Raw genomic sequence first — 21,957 nt, 5'->3', positions numbered from 1 at the left:
GGAAGGAGGGAGGGAAGGAGGGAGAGAGGGAGGAAGAGAGAGGCAGCTAATTATAGCCTCTTTAACCTCTTTAACATCTGGGACAAGTGAGAGAGGCAGCTTTACTCAGGGCCTTGAGATTTTCCTGAAGGGAAGCTTGGGATAAGGGGAGGCAGGGCCTGAGAGTACACGGCAAGCCTTGGTTAAGGACCTCCATCACTTGCTCCTCAGTGATGAGAGCTGTGCACTGGGGATATAGCTTGGAGACTTATGGTCTCCTAACAGTCACGAAGCCAGTGAGGAGGGGTTCCCCCCAACGAAAGGTAGACAGATAAGAGTCCTTTGCCTTTAGGGCCAGCGTAAGAAATATCAGGCATGGTGGGTACTGGGGCTTAGGTTTGGGGGCCCCTGGGATCTGGGCAGCACACACCTTCACACTTTAATCCCTGCTTCACCAGTCCCCAGAGCAAACTGCCACAGTGGTCACAGAAGGTGGGGCTCATGTAGTTATAAACCTTGAATCGGTGAGGCATGTCAATGTTGAAGCGTTCTTTCTGAAACTGGACGGGAAGGATATCGCAGGTCAGGGGTCACATGGCAGTTCTCCAAAACTGTGGGTTGTCACATGCATAACAGGGTTCCACCAAGATCTAGGAAACTCAAAGGCCCAAGGAGCCCAGGCAAGATGCAAGGAAAGGCGAAAGAAAATGAGGAAAGAGGGTGAGCCCCACAGAGAGTCTAAGGTACCCACGGCCCTCCCATCTGACAATCCCCCCACCCCACCCCCGCGCCCTGGGCCCAGCTCACGATGGTGTCCCGGCTATTGGTAGCAGTGCCAGTGCAGCGGCCGATAATCTTGTCGATGCATTTCTTGTGGATGGCGGCGTTGCATTCTTGAAGGGGCACAGGCCCAGGATGGGGCGGGGGAGGCACCAAGAGAGGCAGAGTCTGAGCTGGCACTGCTGGCCAACTACAGCCCTCTGCACAAAGCCAGCCTTCTCACTGGCCGCCCACACCCTCACCCTACACAGGCCTCAGCCTGGGGCTTTATTCCCCCCCACCCCTGCTAGCCTTTCCAGAACAGCCTGAAAAGCATGGGCAAGAGATGGGCCAGTCTAAAGGGTTGTAAAAATTAGAGAAGGCTCGAGGACTCTCAGTAGTGAGGCGCGTGTGCATGTGCGTGTGTGCCTGTGCATGTGTGTGTGAGGGCGGTGGGTAGACATGAGGCTGCATAGGAAGGCAAGCCCCTCTTTCCCATTTCTTTATTCCAGGTAAGCAAAGGGCTGCTGAGCTCTCTTTCACAGGTACACACGACACATACACCCCCATGCCAAGACACCTGTACATCCATACAGAGCACGGGTAACCACGACAACAGACTTCTTTTACTGAACACTCACCAACTGCTAAGCCCTCAAAACATAGCTTACATGTTATCCAGTGGGTGTTCACACTTGAATCTATTATCTAGAGTTCACGGACAAGGGAACAGGCACCTGACCAGTGCTGAGAAACTTGACCAAGCCTGTGCAGTTGGTAAAGCAGCCTGTGCTTGCTCACACCTGCAGTCTGCGGAGACTACCACAGATGTCGTGTCACGGTGAAACGAGTGCTCACGCTCACACCTATGCATCACACAGGTGCATCCACGACAAGCACACAAAGTCAGGGGAGGGCTACTGAATATCTCACACCCACCCCGGGGGCAGAAATCTTGTGTGTGTCCATGCTTAGTCTGTGGCTGGTTTCCGTGTAAATCTCTACAACAGCTGATTTGGGGCAACAACCTGAGAACTTGCACAGAGTTGGGAAGGAATGCACAGAACTGGCTCTGACCAGCTGCAACAAGCCAGCCTGGCACTAACTGAATTGAGCACACACACTCATGTACATAGGGCTCTTGTCCAGACTTGCTATCCAGACCCAGGGACACAAACAGTGGCATTCATCAACACACACATATGCACAAACAGAGGAAAGACTTACGCCTGCATTTGTAGCCTTGCTTGTTGAGGCCCCTGAAAGGCAAAGCCCCAGCAGAGTGAGTGAAGACGCTCCAGCTCAGTCCCTTCTTTCCTGTGCCACCCCCCGCAGGGCTTACCAGCCCTCACCAGACAAACTCTTTGCACACAGAACAGAAGGTGGGCTGCCCAAAGAAGGTGGCGATGAACTCATGGTTCTTGATGTAGTGGATCTTGGCCTGTTTAATGGCTCCACGACGGTTCATGGTTGGAAACTTGGCCTCCTCCTCACTACGCATAGACTGCTTGCAATCTACGAGCCATACAGTGAAGTCAGCCCCAGTCCATTAAGGTCAGCCCCACCTTCAGTCCTTCCCAAGATGGCCCCAACATATCCCCACGGGAGTTGTTTCCTTAGGCATTACTTCCAGCTCTGCCTCTGACCTGGCAAATGAGCTTCCCCCTGCCCAGGTGGGGGTCTTACCCCCATCCTCCAGGAAATACTGCACACACATCAGCACCTTGGCCTGAGGCTGCAGATCCAGCTGCAGGGGTGGAAAGGGGATGTCAAGTCAGTGAGGGCGGGCCTGGCCCAGGTGAGGCTCAGAACCCGCCCCATTGGTCTCCCTCAAGGCCAAGGGGGGGCCCTAGAGCCTGGCCAGACCCCAGCCTATCTAGGGTAGGCAGGGCCCCGCCCAAGCCCCGCCCCACTTTGCACCCAGGGTATTATTACATTTGGGGAAGTGAAAGGATCCAGCCCACACCCTGCTAGGCCACATGGTCCAGGAACATCGTGCAGGGAAACTCCCCACCCTACCCCCATCTGCACATGCAGACACCACACCACTATGCCTGATACACGCATAGTGATATGTTCTCTCTGATACAGGTTCTTCACTAGTTCAGACAGTCCTGAGAGGAATAGGCCCAAGCCTCCATCAGGTCCTAGACCCAGTGATATTTCCTTGGGGACAGCACCTGGCCAGGAGGCTCCCATATCCCTGCCTAACCAGCTAAGAGTCGGACCAGTCCTACGTGAGTCTCTCTTCTACCTAGGCTCCTTCACTCCTCACTGAAGCTGACCAGTGCTTCCAATGGTCACTGAGCCTTTTTAGAAAGACACCTTGGCTGCAGAAGATCACAGGATTATATTGGCTCTGGCATTCTGCTGCCAACAAGAACACTACCACAGATGCATCTGGCTCCAGGCATGTGCCACAAGAATATCACCACAGATGCATGTGGCCCCAGTCCTAGTTTCTGCAGGTGAGTGGGCAGATTGCCAGGTTCCTTCTCTTACCTTTTTTCTGCTAAATATCATGATGTTGGTTCCATGCCTGGCTAGTTTTGTAATGTCATCAGCATACTCCCCAGAATAGGAACAACAGGTGCCTCTGAGACGGGCGCCTGGCACTGGGGTAGGAGCACAGCACTTCACAATGCACACCCCGCCTTCTCGACAGTAATCAGTGGGGAGAGTTAGCTACAGTAACTCCCTTCAGGACTACAAGGTGTCAGACTGCAGTGTCTCCATCCTTTGTGGTGCTGGAGAGATGCTAGACAAGCTGTCACTGAGCTACATCCCCAACTCTAACTTTACATTTTCAAAATTTGAGACAGGTTCTCATTAAGTTACCCAGCAGGCCTTGAACTTGTAACCATCCTGCTTCAGCTTCCCAAGTCCATAGGATTACGAACCTAGGAAACCACAATTGGCTTGCCATACACACTGGACGTTAGTGCTCACTTAATCTGACAGGGACCCTGAAGTAAGATGTTTTTACCCCTGAAAGAGAGGCTCGGAGGGGCTGAGGACCTGGTAAATTGGGGCCAGGATACAAGCTCAGGTCACAGCAGCTACAGAGCTTAGCTACTAGCATCCATGCACATTTGAGACCCTGGCTCACAAGCCTCTCACCCAGAACTCAGCCTTGCCGTTGTTCTTCTTGCAGCGCTCAGCCAGTACTGACACGCCCACGGTCACCTCAGACATGGGGTCTTCGGCTGCCCGCATCAGCACAATCTGGATGACGCGGCCTTCATAGATGTGGGCGTCGAATGTTGTCTTCCAATCGGGATACATGGTGGGCTTCTTCTGTACCAGTGTCTTCCCTCGATCTGCAACAGGGCCAGGAAGAGAAGTCAGACTGGGACTAGTCCCCGCTTCCCTGGACCTCCTTATCCCTCAATTCCACACAGTCTACTTTCTCTCCAGCCCTGAAGATGTACTATGACTCTTCAGCAGCGTACTGAACACCCAGTTCAGTGCCTCTAGTGCCTTTAGGGCACTCTGGCAGGTCCCACCTAAAGTCCTTTGATCTGCTGTTCCCTTTCCTGTAACCCTTCTGCTCCAGCTCCATTTCAACTTCCCTTTCTGTCTACATTCACCCAGTGATCACATGTAAGAGCTGCCACATGCTAGCCATGGCCTGGTAGCAAGGAACATGGCCCAGCCCTGTCTCAAGTCCCAGGCAGAGACATGAACCCCTGCAATCCTCAGTTATCCACTAAGTCACAGCTGTGATGGGACTGAAGGGCTCTGAACCTTCAACAATCAAGTGGCCTAACCCTAACATTCAGAGAAGACTTCCTGGAGGAGGGGGCAGCTCAGTCAGAACCTCACAGGTGTGTAGGCAGTAGCCATCAGGGAACAGGTGAGAGGACAGCGAAGGGTTCCTCCTCCAGTAAGCCACCCTGACTCTAGGCTGGGACAGGGTCTTCCCTAGGCTCCCTGAGCACAGGACTCATCTCCTGTGACCTGTCTAACTCTCCTTTCTAAGGGAGAGGACAAGGCTGAGTCAGCCCTGGAGCACTACAATAGCCTTAGTGTCCAGCACAGGGCTGGGCCCAGGCAGACATGTGAAAATCATGGTAGGGTGAAATTCAAGATGTAGGAGGTTCAATTCAACCACTGTGGTGTATTGGGCACTGAGTGGCTTCTGTCTTCCTGCAGCTTCATCTGGGTAGTTCAGGAAGTCAAGAAGGATCTAGGGAAGAAGGTAAGCCTCCTCCCCTCTGAGCCCCGGGCCTCTCTAGGGACTCTTCCAACCCTACCTGTGGTGAGTGCCTCCTTCATCTTCACAGCACAGAAAGGCTGGCTTCCTTCGTCCTCAGCCTGCAGGGAGCCCAGCTCATAGGAATTGAAGGAGATGCGCAGGAACGGCGCCATGATGAAGCCTGTAGTGAGACTGTGCATGGGAAGGGATGAAGCTGAGGCAGTAGAACAGAGAAGCGGAGAGAGGGGGCTGCCAGGATGCTCAGCACCCACTCCCCAGAGAGCTTACGCCAGAGGGACTGACCCACACGTATACCAAGTGTACTGGTCCCTAGCATCAATGAGAAAAGCTGGGCAGTCTAATGTAAGTCTGGACTTGAGGCACCTCTAGTAAAACTAACAGATTGGAAACCAGACCTGTTGAGCAACAGCTACCATGGTGGCTGTTTTTCTGTCAGTCCCCATTCCTGAACTGGCCCTGGAGGCATTTGAGCCTGTGAACCTTAGGCAGTCATTTCTTATGGGCAATTACTGAACAGCTATACATGCCAGGGACCTCGAGTGAGTGGTCTCTGCCAGAAGCTTCAGTGACAGAAGCTGCCTTCTTGTCTCACTAGGCCCATGAAGCACCTCTTGATTCTTTGTCGATTTTGCTGATAAACACCCAGGCAGAGAAGCATAGCCAAAGTGAGTCCTGTTTCATCAGCAAAGGTCCTCATCTCGTAGATGGAGAAACTGAGCTTCAGACTAAGCCAGAACCGAAAGCTAGAGTTCTACAACTCTGCCCCATCTATCAGCACACCCCACCCTCTGAACAAGAGCCCCTGACGGTCACATGCCTCCTGCCTCTTCAGATTTTCTGCCCTTCAAACTGAGAATGGAAGCAGTAACCACGCAGGGAGAGAGGGGTGAGAGGACAAGGTACAGGGATGTGAAAAGGGATACAGTTTCATATTCTCCAAATATAAAACTATTTTAATGTTGAGTGTAATATACAAAGCTGGATTCAGGGCACCCTCACAAATACAAGCACCCAGACACACACACCCCACAGCCACTGCCCACCACCATCACCACCACCACAACAACAATAAAACAGCTGCCCAGTCTGAAGCAGCTCCCTCCAGCTCCTGAGCAGGGCAACCAGGTCTGCCTGGAGCTTCGAGTCCAGATGAGCTCACAGGAAACATTGACCTCAGCCTGCGGTCCAGCCCAGAGTATTCAGCAGAGCTTGGGGCCCGCACCCAGACAGAGCAGACAGACTAGAGAGGCCGGACCCACCGACTCCTACCCTGGTCTAGCTCGGACTCAGTAAAAGTGAGAGCAGGTGTGCAATGTCGGCCTGTGCCCACATCCCCAGGTCTCTGGCCTGAAACTAGCAGGTGGGCAAATGCTGAGTGCTAGACCAGTGCCCATGACAATTTGGAAGGTAGAAAAGGAGAAGCTGTGGGCTCCTCTGGGCCTAGAGCATGCCCTGAGCGCGTGTGGTGCTGGGCATGTGGAGGGGAGAACATGTCTGCAAGAATAAGACTGTCCTAGTTCGCTCTCTGTAGCTGTGTTAAACACCTGAACAAATCAATGTGAGAAAACGGATTTACTTCATCTTGTAGCTTACAGGAACCTGGTTGCAGGACCTGACCAAAGACCAAGTTGCTTACTGGCTTATTTTCTAGGCTGTCAGCTACTTTTCTTACACCTCCCAGGACTACCTGCTCAGGAATGGCACTGTCCACAGGGTCTACAGTGAACTGAGCCCTCTCACATCAATCAAGAAAATACAGACTTGCCTACAGGCCAATCTGATGGAGACATTTTCTCAATTGAGGGTCTCTCTTCTCAGATGATTCCAGACTGTGTTAAGTTCACAAAAAAACCTAACCAGCACAAGGATTCATCTGGCCATGGAAGTGTGTGTACCTGTGAGGTGAGGGCAAGTGGGTATGTGCCATGTTAAGAGGCCAGTAAATGGTGGAATGAGACACAAGCTACAGAGGCCTTGGTCACTGTAGGAGTCTTGGACAGATGTCCCAAATGCCCAAGGGAAAAAGACATCTTGAATCTCCTACTGACCTCAGAGTCCAAGGCATCAAGTGCCCCAGTGAGTGCTACCAGGGTCTGAAATAATAAGCAGGGCCCCTCATAGCACACACCTGCCATGGGCCTATGTCCAGATACCAAAGGTCAGATCACAGTGGGCACAGCTGCCTCTGCCTCTCAATGGGATAACCCAGACTCAAGATAGGTAGTAAGCAGCTTCCTTAGTATCTCAGAGGGTAAGGGTAAATAGGCAGAGAAAAAGTAGAAGGGACCTAGGCTTCTCAGAGACAAGAAATTACAGAGCCATCTGGGTGGCAAAGGGTAAGGCAGGACACAGGTCCTTGGCACCACTGAGTCTCTGCAACCCCATATTCCAGATGAGGATTTGTCCCTGGTCTCTAGGCTGTCTGTCATGCTAATCAGAAGCCCAGGAGGATAAGGGCCAACATCAACCTGCCAAGCCTAGGGCATACCCTTTGGCTAATGTCATTCCCAAGCCCTCCAAACAGTATATGCTCTCTGAGTCCGCTCATGTCCCACACTGTGCCCTTCTACCTGCCCACCAGTCAGGGAAAGCTGGGAAATTGTTCCCGATTCTGAGACAGGAAAATCATGTCTGCAGGAACATGTGGTAACTCATCCTGGACCTGGAGGTACTCCACACACTGTGGCCAGCCTCTCCCCACAGCTCCCTCTGGTGTCCAGTTGTGTCTGCCTGCAGCCCTATGACTTTCCTTGCTCTTAGCTTGCCCTGGGCTCAAGAAGTTGTATGGAAGGGACAAGGGGTCAGAGCAGCCACAGGAGTGTGATGCAGGGCTCAGGACTGGACCCATTGGCTGCCCCTGAGGCCTGTGCTTCAGCTAGCACTTACAGCAGCTTACTGTTACAAACCACTGGAGGGAAAACCACAACCACAGCAGGTCTGGGCCTCAGCCCTAAACCTGCATCCAAGCCACAGTGCTACCAGCACAGGGGATCCATGGTCTTTGTGGGCTGCCATGGGACAAGCCAACAGTTGTTCAGGGGTCAAATCACTTTGTCCCACATTCCTGGGACAAAAATGAGGGCAAAGGCCCTATTAATACCCACTTCACTCTCCTGTGGAATACTCAGACCCCAGAAAGGAAACAAGACAGATGAGCTAGCTAACATCTGCTTCCATCTCATTGTGACCCTGAGAGAAGAGGCTCCGGGCAAGTGTCCATCTGCACAGTGAAGTCAGGCTGCCCCACACCTTGCCATGTCTGAGCACTGGTGAGAAGCACAGAGGGAAGGGGTGCTCACCATTTATAAACTCCATGCAAATATGCCCAGAGCCACAGGCCCCAAAAGAAGGACAGTGGCTCAGCCCCAGGCTATGCAGGCACAGAGGACAGCAGGGGACATCCTCATAGCACTCCACAGGGAGCAGACGGGCCTCTCCCATTAGGGGGCTCTCAGTCTCTCTGTCCTTCTCCTCCAATCTGTCTATGAGGAAGAGAGTCAAACAGAAGCTGTCAATCTCAGCTCACACACTTCTGAGAAAGACTGTCCTGTCCAAGATGTCAACACACTGCATTAGCTTGTAATTATATTAGCTCACTTTATCCCAGTGTAGCCCCAGGAAGTGTTTTCCGGATGAAGAAATCAAGGTTCAAAGACAGTGCCTTACTCAAGGTCACACAACTCGTAAGTATGAGTAAGTGGTGGGAAGATTTGAATGTGGGCCTGCTGGATGCTGTAGCTCATGTTCTTTCTATGCCAAGGAAAGATGAAGAGAGGAGAGGGCAGAAATGGGGACAAATACTGCAGGGACAGCACAAACATTATGAGGACAGAAAAGTAAGGTAAGAATGCAGAATCCTGATCTTGGCCAGTCTATTCACCTACACTTATCCTGAGTCCTGGGCGGGGCCTGCCCTGACGAGCACTCCTCTCCTTTTGCACAACAAGGGTAGTATAGTGGCCTGAGCTGTTGTCTTTCCTCCATTTCTGAAGACCTGGGAAACTGGTCTGGGTCCCTATCCTTGCCAGAGACCAGAAGCCTTGAGGTGAGGAAGGCCACAGCAGGCAGGTCACCTTCTCCAGAACAAACAGAAGCCTGTTTTTAGTCAGCCCAAGGCACAGAGAGGCTAGCCTCCAGGTGATGAAGGAGGCACTGGTGGCCTACTGGATGGCTCCAAGTGTGGTAACAAAGAGCAGAGCCGAATGTGTCCACCTCTTTACAGCACAGAGGGGAAACTGAGGGCAAGGTTCACATGAAAGGTCCCAGCTCTCACAGGGTTCCCTCTGCCCTGGCCTGATTCTACCTCACAGGCCATAGAATTATACCCATTGGACAGAGGGAAAAGCTTGGCCTGAGGATGGAGAAGAGGGGCCTAGATCAGACCTCAATGGCAAAGTGTGAACAGGCTCAAGAAAACAATAGCTGAAGGTCCTGAGGGGTCGTCTGGCTTCTTCAACAGATCTCTGGGCACTGACCCTCAAGGAGCCCTGGTTCCTCCTCACACAGCCTTCTACTACCCACGCCTGCCTAACCTCAGACTGGTACCCACTGCCTGCCATGGAAAGTTTCATCTACTGCCAAGATTAGATGCAGATGTTGGCAAAATGGTGTCCTTCTGGGGCTACTGCTCTGCCTGGTGTATAGTCTGGGAGGGCAGAAGGAAGGAGAAGAGCTGACACAGGGCTGTCATGGAACAGGGAGAAGTGACGTGCTAGCAGGTGAGTGGAAGCTGGCTCTGTAGCTGTAAAGAACAAAGGTAGGTAAGAAAAGCAACCAGGTGGTTCCTGTGAACAGGCAGGATATAACTGGTTGGGAGGTTGATTTCCATGACAGAATTCCCTGACAGAACCAAGTCAAGGAGCCCATGGGCTTTCACAACTCTGGAGATAGACCCAACAGGAATTGCAGGAAAGGAGGAGAGAAAGCCTTTTCCAGAGCCCATGGCCTCAGGTCATAGCCAGGTCCCAGCACAGGAATGCCTTCCATGGGACTGGCCTCGTGTACTTGCCGGGGCCCCTCCTTCCACCCCTCCCTCTCTCCATGGGACTAGGTACCTCACTTGCCAGCCACTGTGAACCTGGACATGTCTCCTTAGCCAGAATGGCTTTCTTCTCATTTATCTATCTAGATAGTTCAAAAAGCCAGCCCTGGGAATCTATTCCCACTCCTGAGGAAGGCAGCCACTTGGTAGGTAACGTGTGCCCCCCCCCCCGCCTTTGGTACATGATAAGTTGGGTTTGTTGTAGGTGGGGTAGTGTCTCTACCTCTAGCTTAGTCATCTCAGTCCTGACTATGTGACGTCCACTACTAAAAGCTGGCAGCAGAGCTCAGTGTTAGAATACTTGCCTGGTATACATAAGACCCTGGATTCAATCCTTAGCACAAAAACAAACATACACACAATGACAATATCCCCCCAAAACATGAGAATCTAGATTCATTGCATGCAAGTGTGGTGGGCCCTGTCTGTCTGCAATCTCAATACTAAGCAGGATTGGGAATTCCAGGCCAGCCTGGGCTACAGAAGGACCCTGCCTCAAAAACAAAAAAGAATTCCAAACACAGTCCATGGGAATAAGAAGTGGACACTGTTCACTTTGATGGAAACTCCCCACACCGGACTGTATTTAGGTTAGTCGGTTTACACCTGTGTGGCTGTTTTTGGAGCGTCTTGGATACTCCTTCTCCCCTCTGGTTCCACACAGCATGTTCATACCTTTTCAATGCACCAGAGTTGTGCTACCCTAATAATCAGGTGAAAGCTGAGGTCTTCTCTCAAGAAAACATGCATGCTTATTTTTCTGTACATGAGTCTGCACAAAACAGGGTCGGGGCTGGGGCCACAATAGACTGCCTCAACCCCAAGTCACTCCCAGATTGCCCAGCCAGTGAGTGGTACAGAGGAGGCTGATGGAGCACACAGACTGGTGGAGGGCTAACAGTTACTAAGTAGGATGAAAGCAAGCTCTTCTCAGGGATGGGGAGCGGAATGGCTGAGGTAGAAACGGCTACAGGGGTCTACTGGCTGGGGTGTTGAGAGTGATATCACAGCTGGCCAGGTTCCTGGCTGCCAATGGCCTCACAAGCTGTCTGCCAGCACACACGGAATAGGAGCTCCTCAAGGGCACAGCCTGCATCAGGCACAGAACTGTGGTCATGTAGCTGGCCCCCAGATCAAAGCTCTCTGAGCTCAACCAGAGGGAGAGTTGCAGGTACCCATGAGGAAGAATCAAAGGCCTTTCATGGCCCAAGTCAGAAGCCAGCTTCTTTGAGGACAAGAGGTTTGCTGTGAGAAACCAGAGGGGAGAGGGAGTATCCAAGACTCTCCAAAAACAGCCACACACGTGCAAACCGACTAACCTAAGTACAGTCCGGTGTGGGGAGTTTCCATCAAAGGTAGACACACAGAGAAACATACACAGACCTAAGATGACATAGTGCACACAGAGGAACACCTGCCATTCACCCATTGCTGTCACATCAACACAGAGCCAGGTATGTGTGCATGCATACGTGCACATACACACACACACACACACCCCACATGGTGTGATAAACACAATATACAGATGGACAACAGACACACTGTAGGCAAAGAGATGAACACAGAGGCCTAGAAGGACCTTACATACCTGATTAGGATCTGGCACCAAATATAGTTTTTCCTGTCACAGTACACTTGGGCACAATGGCTGGGGAGGAAAGGAGGGACTGGGAAGGATAGGAGGGAACCAGGCCAGGATGGGCTTGCCTCTTCAGGAGGTCTAAAGAGAAAGTCCAAAATGTGGAAGAAAAGGGACAGGCTGGTCAGGCACGTCCTAGGACAGGCCTTAGCCTGCAGGCCCCTGAGGGGAAGTGGCCAATGCTGAAGCTGGAGCTTACAGGTGGCAGTCACAGGCCTGGCCAATGAGAAGAGGACTCTGCTGTGGTGGGGACAGCCCACGGATGACCTCCATGAGCCCCAGGCTTACACTGCACAAGATGACCAAGAGGTTGAGCAATTAAACCAAAGCCACAAAGCCAACATGGGTGGGGGTGGGGGTGGGGGAAAGCTGGGGGCACAGGAGGAGGAGGGGGAAAGTCTCCAGCCCAGACTCTCAGACTTGTCCATCAGACTTGTAAGGGGGAGGGGCTATGTTGCATATTGGGGACAGCTCCTTTGGCCCCTAGATGCTGGTCCCTAACCCATATCTTACGCCATTTCTCCCTCCCCACTTCTCAGTGAAGGTCTCCAGAATGCTTGGATTCATAACTATAAACTGTTTTGTGCCTGGGAAAAGGCAAATGGCCCCTTCAGTTTTTTGCCATCTGTCTATAACCTTCAAGATGGCAGTGGGCAGAGGAGCATCCATGAGCTGTGCCATCCTCCTTATAAGTAATACATACGGAAACTGGTGAGCTCAGGCCTAAGTGGGCTGGGTGGATGGAGTTCAGAATGTGGCAAGCTCTTTAGTGTGGCCACAGGGCCTGGAATGAGGCAGTGATATACACAGAAGCTGTCAACCCTGCTACACTCATGCCTGGCCCTCTCTCTCCCACCTGTCCCACCACCCATCTCCAGCTGTCCTTAGTCCTCTTGGGGTTAATCCAGCTGTGGGATCGCTGGGCTTCCTGCTACTCTAGGATCCCATCTAGCCTAGTATAGTCAAGTCCACAAGCAAAGCCCAGATCAGCACCCAGATCAGCTTACAGTCTAACAGTCTCCTTGTCTTGATAATCTAGACCCTTGAGCTTTCTCTGGCTCTGTCACTGGTGGATTCCAGAGATCCTCCTACCCTGAACCCAACAGCCCCACAGTCTACACCACATAGATATCTGATCCAACCTTGGTCTAGTGACTGGCCTGTTTACCCAACATGGCTATAGATGTGATCCAAAGCTTCCGTGGCTGTTGTGAAAACAGCAGCTCAGAGACCACAGGCCTGCCCTTCTGACCCCCAGGTAGGGACCTTTGAGAGACAGCTGTTCTATCTTACATCTGAGGCCTTTCAAGCTTTCCCACCAAAGGGGGGTCCTTTCCTTCCCAATCCGGCTTTAGGTTCTCAGGTCTCACTTTGGACCTAGAACCCTGTACTGTGGGCTTACATGCCCCCTTAGCTCTCCAACCTCACCACATGAATGAGTAAAAAAAAAGCTCAGATCAGTCCACGGCAGCCTACTGATGTCCCACTTCATGTGTCCTCATCTGCCAGGAGTGCCCACGCTCAGTCACCAGGCCAGAAACCTGGGACCTGTTTTCTGCTTGCCTGCCTTCCCCCATGCAGCCCACTCCCAAGTCTGCCTTTGTAGCAAGCCTCAAGGCCTCTCCTGCCTCTGCCTCACACTCCAACCTGGTCCCTACTGCCGAGCTCAGACTGTCTACTACTTACCCTCCATACTCTGGCTCTCACAGTCCCTATGCCCCAGCTCTAAACCAGGCTTTCAAGACATTTGACCTCCCTGATCTAGGCAGTTGTCCTGTCCCCAGTCCTGTGCCCTTGCTGTAGGGACCCTTTTCACTTCCCTGACAACCAAACCTCCTTGTATGAGGAGCCTCTGTGGGCAGTGTTCTGTCTTCCTATACCCTACCCCTGACAGTAGCTCCTTCCCATCATTCAAATCTCACCTGGGCACCCCTGTTCTGCCCATTTCACAGATAAGGCAACAGAAGCTGAGAATGGCCTAGTCTCCAGCTTGTGTACATAGCTAGGAATATCTACATCAGAGAATGCTGATGTTGGAGAGGTCTTGGCCGGCACCTTCAGGATGTCCTCCCTCACACTCAGCACAGGTTTTCATTGATCTCCAGTTCTCCAACCTCCTGGGCCTGCATGCCACACCACCATCCTTACCATCCTTTGTAACCAGAGACTCTCAGCCTCTCGGTCCCAAACAGCAATGGGCAAAGATGAGCTGACCTCCTCTGTAGTCCTGGGATGTGGAGGTCCCTCCCACCAGCTGCCACAGACCAGTGATGCACCCTGGATGCATATATATGTATGCCCCATTCTCTAACCTAATCAGTCCCAGATAGCTAACCCTTCTCTGACAGAAATGCTGACTCCAGGGGTCCCAGGGATAGGCAGCCTGGTAAGAGGGCTCACCACCCACCTCCTCATTCTAACCCCAAAGTCCTGCAAGGTTTAGAAAGCAGAGGGAAGCTGATGGGAGCCCTAAGCAGCTGGCTGTGGGCTACCTTTCCCCATCTCTTAAACCATGGCTGTGAGATCTATCTTCCTCACTTTGAAAGGGAGCAGGTTGTGCCTAGCTCCACTACCCTGGGCTCCTTCTGAAGAGGACATAGGATCCACTGGATGAGTACAGCACTCCACAATGCCTACTAATGGGGGTGGGAGCGGAGCGGACAGAATGGAGAGTCAGAGACCCAACTTCTCAGCTGGGTTCCATAGCCATGGGGCTGTAACACCAGGCCAGTCCTAGCTCATCAAACAACAGCAGCACACTATCAGTATCACTAGCTAGATTTGAACAGTTACTCTGCATGCCTTCAGTTCTTGCTACTTTGTTGTTGTGGTGGTGGTGGTTGTGTTGTTGTTCTCAAGACAGTGTTTCTCTGTGTAGCCCTGGTAGTCCTAACTTTGTAGACTCACAGAGATCTGCCCTCTACTGCTTCCAGAGTGCTGAGATGAAAGCCGTGTACAACTATTGGCCAGCCAGTTCCTGCTATTTTGCATACATTACCTTGTTTCCCAAATAACTCATAGAGGTAAATATAAACATGATTTTGTCAGAGAGGGAAACCAAGGTCCTGAGCGTAGAAAGCACTTGCACAGATTTATCCATATAGGTTTGGTGCTATCTACTGGAATGCCAGAGTGTCACTGCCACCCCCAAGGGGCTGTGCCTACTGATGCTGAAGCCCCTGTGCTTCGGCTTATAGTCTTGGAACAAGAGAGGAGCTGGGGTCATGGGGCTGCAGGAGACTTATTGTTCTTAGGCCCCTGTCTTCCACTAGAGTTCCAGACAAGCCTGGACAGTCTTGGTATGGAAAACCTGGTCAATTGGCCTAACCCACAGCAGATCCTGCTCCCCTCACAGCCAGAGTTGGGGTGAGGCAAGCCATGGGCGGAGCTGGCCAGTCCCACTCTGAAACCACTTCCTGGGCAGCCCAGAGGAAGTGAGTGTCCGGAAACATCTTGGACCAACTGGGCCTCTTCTCTGGGCCCAAGTCACAGACAGTGGACCCCAGGAGAAAAATGCCCAACTGGCTCCAGAGTTCAGCAATTCCATTCTCTCCAGGCATAGTGTCAGAACAGGGAGGCCAAAGGTCCCCCATTGGCCTATGGTCACCGGGGTCCCATGACCCAACAGCCCACTCACTTCCTCTTCTATGGCAGTAGCCACAGCTTGCAGCAGCTGACAGGACCCCTCCTACACACATGTGCCCCTATCTCTAACGCCAAACCCTGGTGAGCCTTGGGGCCTGGGTCATGTGGGCAGATACTCCTCCCAGTGTGCCCTAACTTCCTCCAGCCCTGGTGACCTTTTTTCCTTCTTTCTTCCTCCCCCCACCCCCAAGGCAAGGCTTCTCTGTGTAGTCCTGGCTATCCTGGAACTTGCTCTGTAGACCAGGCTGGCCTCAAACTCACAGAGATCCCCATGCGTTTTTCCCAAGTGGTGGGATTAAAGACATGAGTCACCACCCACCCAGCTAGCCCTGGCGATCTTACCTACATCAGGAACTTCACTGTCAGGTGACAGACTCTGGTTGCCAGAGTGGGTAATGATCCTGGTCAGGGCTTCCCATCTGACCTAGCATGGGCACAGCGTGATGTGTGTGAACATTCATAGCAGGGACCCTCTGTACGGCGTCTGAGTGTGTCCTGTGAGGAGACGCATGTGGACAACTGTGTGCTTCTGTATAGGCAGTGTGTGCCTGAGGCGAGTATGTCTAGTGCAGCTTGGCTTTGTCTACTGTGTGGGCATGTGTGTATCTGCCAGCCAGCCAGGCGATGTTTTGCAGTAGGCAGGCTCCAAGGCTAATGAAACCGAGGCTCAGTTCAGTGATAGGAAGAGCTGGCTTCCCTGACGTAAGGCAGCGGGACCCCAAGCACATCAAGTCCTCCCCTCCAGGATAGGGGTAGGTGACCAGACAGAAGACCCAGTGACGATCCTGACCTTGCCCTACCCCTCACTGGAGTGAGAACCCCAGCCACCTCCCTCACTACACTGAGGAAGCTTCAAACACCCCCACACGAACTGTGGCTAATATCCAGAAAAGTAGGAATGGGGGCTGATCAAGGGAGATTCTGGAGGGAGATCATTCTTGCCAGCCTGTTCCAACACCCCCTAGATTCCAGTCCACACATTCATACCCCATATACACATATACATGCATGTGTGTGTGCCACACAGACCTCTGCTCACCGGGGCTCCTCTAGTCACACACACAACTACTTCCTTCCTCCCTCCTTCTTTCTGTCTCTTTCATCTTTCTTTTTCTGTTTGTTTTGGGTGCTGGGGTTTCTACCAGGGCTTCACACACACTAAGAATACTACCACAGAGCTACAGCACCAGATTCACAGGACTTTACTGCAACAGGGGCTCAAAGAAGCAAGGTTGGCCCCACAGGGGGCACTGCTAACTTTAGAGACTTCTTGCCTAACCTGACATTCCTCAAAGACAATGTCCAGGTGAGCCTAGCCCTGAATCAGGAGGCTGAGGAGACGGAGGGAGAACCAGAAGACCTCTCAGTCCTTCTGGGAGACTCCATTCTATTTCTAACCCACCATTCAACCCACCATGGGGCACAGGTGAGTCTGTTGCCTTGTGACATAGGGGTAATTTGAGGAACCATGGAAAATCTGATGTCTCCATCCTAACCCCTGGTTTACATACTACTTTCCCTCCAACTGACCAAAAACAGTGTCATCAGTCCTTCGCCCACAGAGGACTGGCTGGTTCCAGTCCTCTGAGCTCCAAGGCCAAAGCCACAACCAGGTATCAGGCAGGAAGTCCTTTATATACAAAAAGCAAAGGGCACCTCCCTGGACACTCTGTTTCACAGCCAGAATGTACCAGGATCCAGCCAGTCCCACTGGAAGCCAGCAAGTCTTGAAGAGGAAGGGCGCCCTGGCACATTGCCCATCTGCCTGAGATGACCTATCCTACCTGGGCCTCCCAGCTCCACTCATCCTGGCTCCCGCTGTGCTGCGGCTGCTCACTAACCACCAGAAGTAAGTAGGCCCAACGCCCTTGCCTGGGCCAATTCCCAGCAGACCTGTAGGAACAGGAGAAAACAGCTGAGCTGGGAAGCACAGCCAAGCAGGCCCCAGCACCAGCCAGCCTCCAGACAGCCAACACAGGGCCCAGCACCAGCCTGCCTCCATTCAGCCAGCACAGGCCAGCTCAACTCTGCTGGGCGAAAGGAGGTCATGTTCCCTGGACTTGACTTTTTCTTCCAATAATGGCTGTTAGGCGCAAATTCTCTTGGGAACCAGCTATGTGTCCCTTCAATGTTAGGGTCTAGAACACTGTGTCCTTGCCCTTAGAATAACATTTCTGGCGTGGTAAGGAGACCATGGAACATGGTGGAGGGTGAAGAATACTTGGTCCTACCCTCTTGTCAAGGAGAAGGCCCTAAAGCTTACGAAGTTGCAGAATGCAATCAAGCGCCAACCTCAGACAATCCCTTTGATCTTTTAAATAGATATATGGGGGAGGGTGTCTCATGTAACCCAGGCTGGCTTCAAACTCACTATGTAAACTGGGTGAGCCTTTTTTTTTTTTGAGAGTGGGTACTGCCTCTTGGGCAGTGTCACTAGGCCCAGCTCAAAGCCTCTTTTTTACGTGGAGGAAAATTTTATTGCTCTACTGCCAAGGTGGCCCTGAGGCTTCAAGCATGTCCTGCCAGCTCCTGTGCTAGAGTCACAGTGAAGTAAGGGATGGCCAGGTTATAGTGGGACATACCTGTAAGCCTAGCTGCTCAGAATCCCGAGGGATAAAAATCGAAAGTTCAAGGCTAGCCTGAGCAACCTAATGAGACTCTGGAGAGAGAGAGAGAGAGAGTTTAAGATGTAGTTTAGTGGTGCTTCCAAGTAAGGCCTTGGGTTCGATCTTTAGCACCATAAAAAAAAGTCAGAGAGATGAGAGAGTAAAAGATGATAGTGACCCATCTTGGTCCGTGTTTTTTAGTTTCAGGTGATTCTCACATTACTGTTGCACCATTATACAGCTGAAAAAACTGAGGCTCAGAGATATTCTGAACTGGAGGAATGGCAAAAGCAGCATAGTGCGCTGGCCTAGGTTTCCTGGCATCTCCACTCCAAGTTAGGTCTCCTCAAAAGGTCCCGCTCCCCCAGCTGGAGACCCCATCACTACTTCCTGGAGGCAGCAGCAGCCTCAGGCTTTATCTTTCCATCAGTTCTTCAAATTATTTCTAGTTTAAATTTAAACTTCAATCAGCTGTGCCAGATAAACGGTGTCAGAGCCCGGCAGTAGTCACAGTTCTGAGTCACCCCCACACCCCCCTATCATAGCTACAGAGACTGGGGGCTGGTTGGGTGGGGCTGAGCAGGGCTGGATCCTGACACTCTATGAAGACGCCCTCCTTCTTGCAAGCAGCCTAGTCAGGGGGACAGAAGAGGCAACCTACACACCGCATGTGGGAAATATGGTTGGAAACTCTCTGGGTTTTGATTCATCCCCGATTCCAGAATGGGACACATAGCCAGGGCCAGGCCCCACAGGAGCCTTCATGTGTGCACCACTCTCAGTGTGGCCACGACTGCTGACGAGCCACCCATCTCTGAGTCCTCACTTTCCCCATCCCACAAAGGAAACTCCGCATGGTGAGCCTGGGCTTGGGACTCCTGGTCTTAAAGGGCATGGTAAGTATTTGACACCATTGCTTTTGGGCCAGAACCTGAGTCTCAGTCATAGCACTATAACCCCAGGACTTGTCCCCAGCTTTCTCCTTCTCTCCAGGAGCCAGGGCTGGGCTTGTGCATGCCAAGCACACACCCAGTGCCTCCTGCTCTCCCATAAACTCATTGGCAGCTGGGCACTCGCCTTCCCTCCTCCTTACCTCCTATCGCACCCCTCCTGTTGCTATTACCCACACTCAGCCTCTCTGTTACCCACAAGCCCCATCACTCCTCAATACACACCCTCAGTTTCATACAGTCAGACTGTGAGTCTCCTACCAGTCACCTTCTTCCACCAGAGTTCCATACTGCAGTGTCACCTTCCACAGTCCTCATATCCCCGAGCCTTTACAATATCATACAAAGATATTGTCACAGAGAAATGAAACACACACACACACACACACACACACACACACACACGAACACCAGCTGCCCTCTGCTGGCCTGTTCACCACACCCCAGCCTAATCCATAGCAGGAACGAGGAAACCCAGTCCCCTCCCTCTGTACCTGATCAGTTTGGTCACAGAAGATCAGCAGCAGAGGAAGAAGAACGGAATATGATTAGATGCACCCTTACACACTCACACATGAGCCTCGAGGCACTATTGGCACACCAATAGTGTTAAAGGAATGAATGTACTCATGGCCAGATGGTCATCATGATATAATGCACAAACTTCTGGGACACACAGGGATGAGGACACATGCGCAAGTCAAGGCACAGAATGTGGAGGGGAAGCCCGTGAGAAGACATGCTGTATGAAGTTGCACGGGACACACATCGAGCCTCAGAACACACAGACCGCCATATAAGTACAAGCAAGTCACACGTGAAAAAGCACACATTCACAGGGGAAGTCCCACTATGACAAACAATACACACCATACCCACAGGCTCAGACACAGATACTACAGCAACAGAAGCCAGACTCCTCCGAGGGCCCAGGGTAGAGGCCAAAGGAGAAAGGAATCCCACACACACACTTATTCTAACCCCCCAGGCTTGAGTAGGGTGCTTAATGCGGCTCCCTTCTCTCCCCTCCCCGGTATCGAGGGAGTTGGGGAAGTGGGAGCAGTTGTGATGGGCCTCTCTCTCCACTGTCAGCCAGCAGGGCAGGGCACTCCCGTCACTGCTGTCCTCATCACCTTACTGGGCCCCCAGAGGGGGTGGCGTCTCTCCAGTGGGACAGAGACTGACAGCACCAGGCAGAGGCTACCCCGAGAAGGGGTTCAGAGGATCAGAGAGGACAGGGGAATGGTGGAGGCTGGAGCCACGCCCAGCCCAGAGACAGATGGAAAGCCAAGAAAGACACCGAGACTGAAAGAAGAGATAGGGCGAGGAGGCGGCGGCGCGAGAGTCCGCCCGCCTGGGACCCAAGCACTGGAGGCTAGGGAGACCGGCGGCCCGGCCTCCGCCCGCTGGTGAAAAGTACCGCAGACTGGACTGGCAGGGGCGGGCGAGCGTGGGCCGGGGGTGCGGCTCCGGGAGGACTGGGTCGAGGGGACGGCGGGTCTGGTGGGGGTGGGGAGACGGAGTACACGGACGGCGAGGGGCCAACAGACCTGGCCTGGGAGCAGAGGACCAGGCAAGAGGGGGTGGGGACCGACGAACGTGCAGAGGCCCCAGGGAGATTCGAGAAGATCAGACGGACCCTCGGCGGGGCTGAAGACACACAGAGGGGTAAAGATGCTAGGAGTAGTCGGGCCTGGGCTCCAGCCGTCGAAGAGACGGTCAGACCTACCAGGGTATCGAGGCACCGGCGGGTCTCCGTGCTCGGCGGGACTTTGGCTGCTCGAGGCTCAGTTTCTCAGTTTCAGAACCGGGAGCCGGAGAAGGAAGGGGGGAAAGGAGGCTACCGGCGAGAGAAAGGAGGGGAAAGGCCGCTGCGCCCTGGAGTTAACTCGGACCCCGCGCCCGGGCCCAGCTCTCACTCACCTCTCGACGCAGGGCCAGGCGCCAGGGGTCCCGGCGGGCCGGGGTCTGTCTCGTGGCGCGGTTCTCCCGGGTGCGCGTGGACGGGGAGGTCGGCACGAGTCTGATCAGGACGAGCCCGGAGGCCAGTGGGGACCGCTCGGGTCCCGGCACGAAGGGTAGAGGTCCAGGGGCCGCTCGCGGGATCCCCGCGGCCGCCGCCTCCTGCTCTGGCGCCGCGGCACACGGAAGTGCAAGGGGGCGGGGCTGCGCGACCTCACCCAGGTGCCGGCCCCGGTCCCGCCCCCACTCAGGACCCGCCCCACGGGCGCCCGCCCCTTCGAAGCTCCGCCCACGAGGGCTGGGGGGGTCCGGCGCGTCTCGGCCTTGTTCAGCTGCAGGTCCTTCGGTCCCCAGATCTCTTGGCCGTCTTTTGGCGCCTCGCCTGCTAGTGGCACGCAGGCCATCCCATCTCAGGGTACTGTTTTATAGAGGACTCCGAGGGCAAGTGGGGGAGGGCACAGCACACACAATGGAGCCCAGGAGGCACCAGCGGGGCTTCCCCAACTACTTGCGCCCACGCCCGGGACTCCCCACTGGCCAGCTGGCCTGCCTCGCCTGGCCTCATTCCTCTTCCTGCTGGCTTGAGCAGAGCCACGAACGGGCTTAGTGCCCGCCGCCAGGCCTACCGGTTCCAGCCCTGCCCTAGAGAAGGAGCTGGGAGGTCTCCAGGGCGAGAGGCTCTAGTCAGTCTGTCTTGGAACTGCTCCTCAGACATTTGTGGGAATTGCCTCTGGCCCCATCTTCTCACTCTCTTCCCTGTGCTCACGGTTCAGAGCTCCCCTCGCTCAGTCAGGAGCATAAGAGGAATTTGATTGTCAGCTGTAACTCGTTCACTCATTAAGGGTCCCCTGGGCCCAAAGGCTAAGCACCAAATGGGAGCCAGGGAGTTCATTCTTCTGTCCCCAAAGCCCAGAACACTAAGCTGTTACATTATACTTACCCAAAGAAATGACTTCCTGGGCTGGGCAGATGATAGTTTGTCTAGCACTCAGAAAGCTCTGACCCCCAGCACAGAGTAAACCACAGAGGGAGACTCAGAACGATATTCCAGTGCTCAGGAAGAGAAAACAGGAGAATGGGGAGCTCATCAAGTCCAGCCTTAGCTACATAGCAAGTGAACGCCAGCCAGGCCAAGGGACATCCTGTCAAAAACA

The 21,957-nt window shown here is 53.3% G+C and overlaps 1 protein-coding gene across 2 annotated transcripts in view; it reads right to left on the bottom strand.

Moving 5' to 3' along the window:
* Prkcd (protein kinase C delta) overlaps positions 1 to 20,964 on the bottom strand; it is a 30,780-nt gene extending 9,816 nt beyond the window's left edge. Inside the window, exons 1-8 of one of the 2 annotated variants that reach the window (XM_028787466.1) lie at positions 20,765 to 20,964; positions 4,995 to 5,128; positions 3,859 to 4,058; positions 2,425 to 2,485; positions 2,091 to 2,253; positions 1,966 to 1,997; positions 787 to 872; positions 410 to 539 (exon numbers count right to left, since the gene is read on the bottom strand). In XM_028787466.1, the coding sequence (XP_028643299.1) occupies positions 410 to 539; positions 787 to 872; positions 1,966 to 1,997; positions 2,091 to 2,253; positions 2,425 to 2,485; positions 3,859 to 4,058; positions 4,995 to 5,109 (787 nt within the window). In that variant the 5' untranslated portion in view covers positions 5,110 to 5,128; positions 20,765 to 20,964. Of the gene's footprint in view, positions 1 to 409; positions 540 to 786; positions 873 to 1,965; positions 1,998 to 2,090; positions 2,254 to 2,424; positions 2,486 to 3,858; positions 4,059 to 4,994; positions 5,129 to 20,570; positions 20,683 to 20,764 lie in introns of those variants that run through there. The other variant, XM_028787467.1, reaches the window with a different exon arrangement.
* Between the last annotated feature and the right edge of the window lie 993 nt (positions 20,965 to 21,957).

Source organism: Grammomys surdaster, unplaced genomic scaffold (genome assembly GCF_004785775.1).
Source record: "Grammomys surdaster isolate TR1022 unplaced genomic scaffold, NIH_TR_1.0 125669, whole genome shotgun sequence".
Taxonomy (NCBI): Eukaryota; Metazoa; Chordata; class Mammalia; order Rodentia; family Muridae; genus Grammomys; species Grammomys surdaster.
Note: the sequence above shows the minus strand (reverse complement) of the source record. Positions and strands in the feature narration are given on the sequence as shown.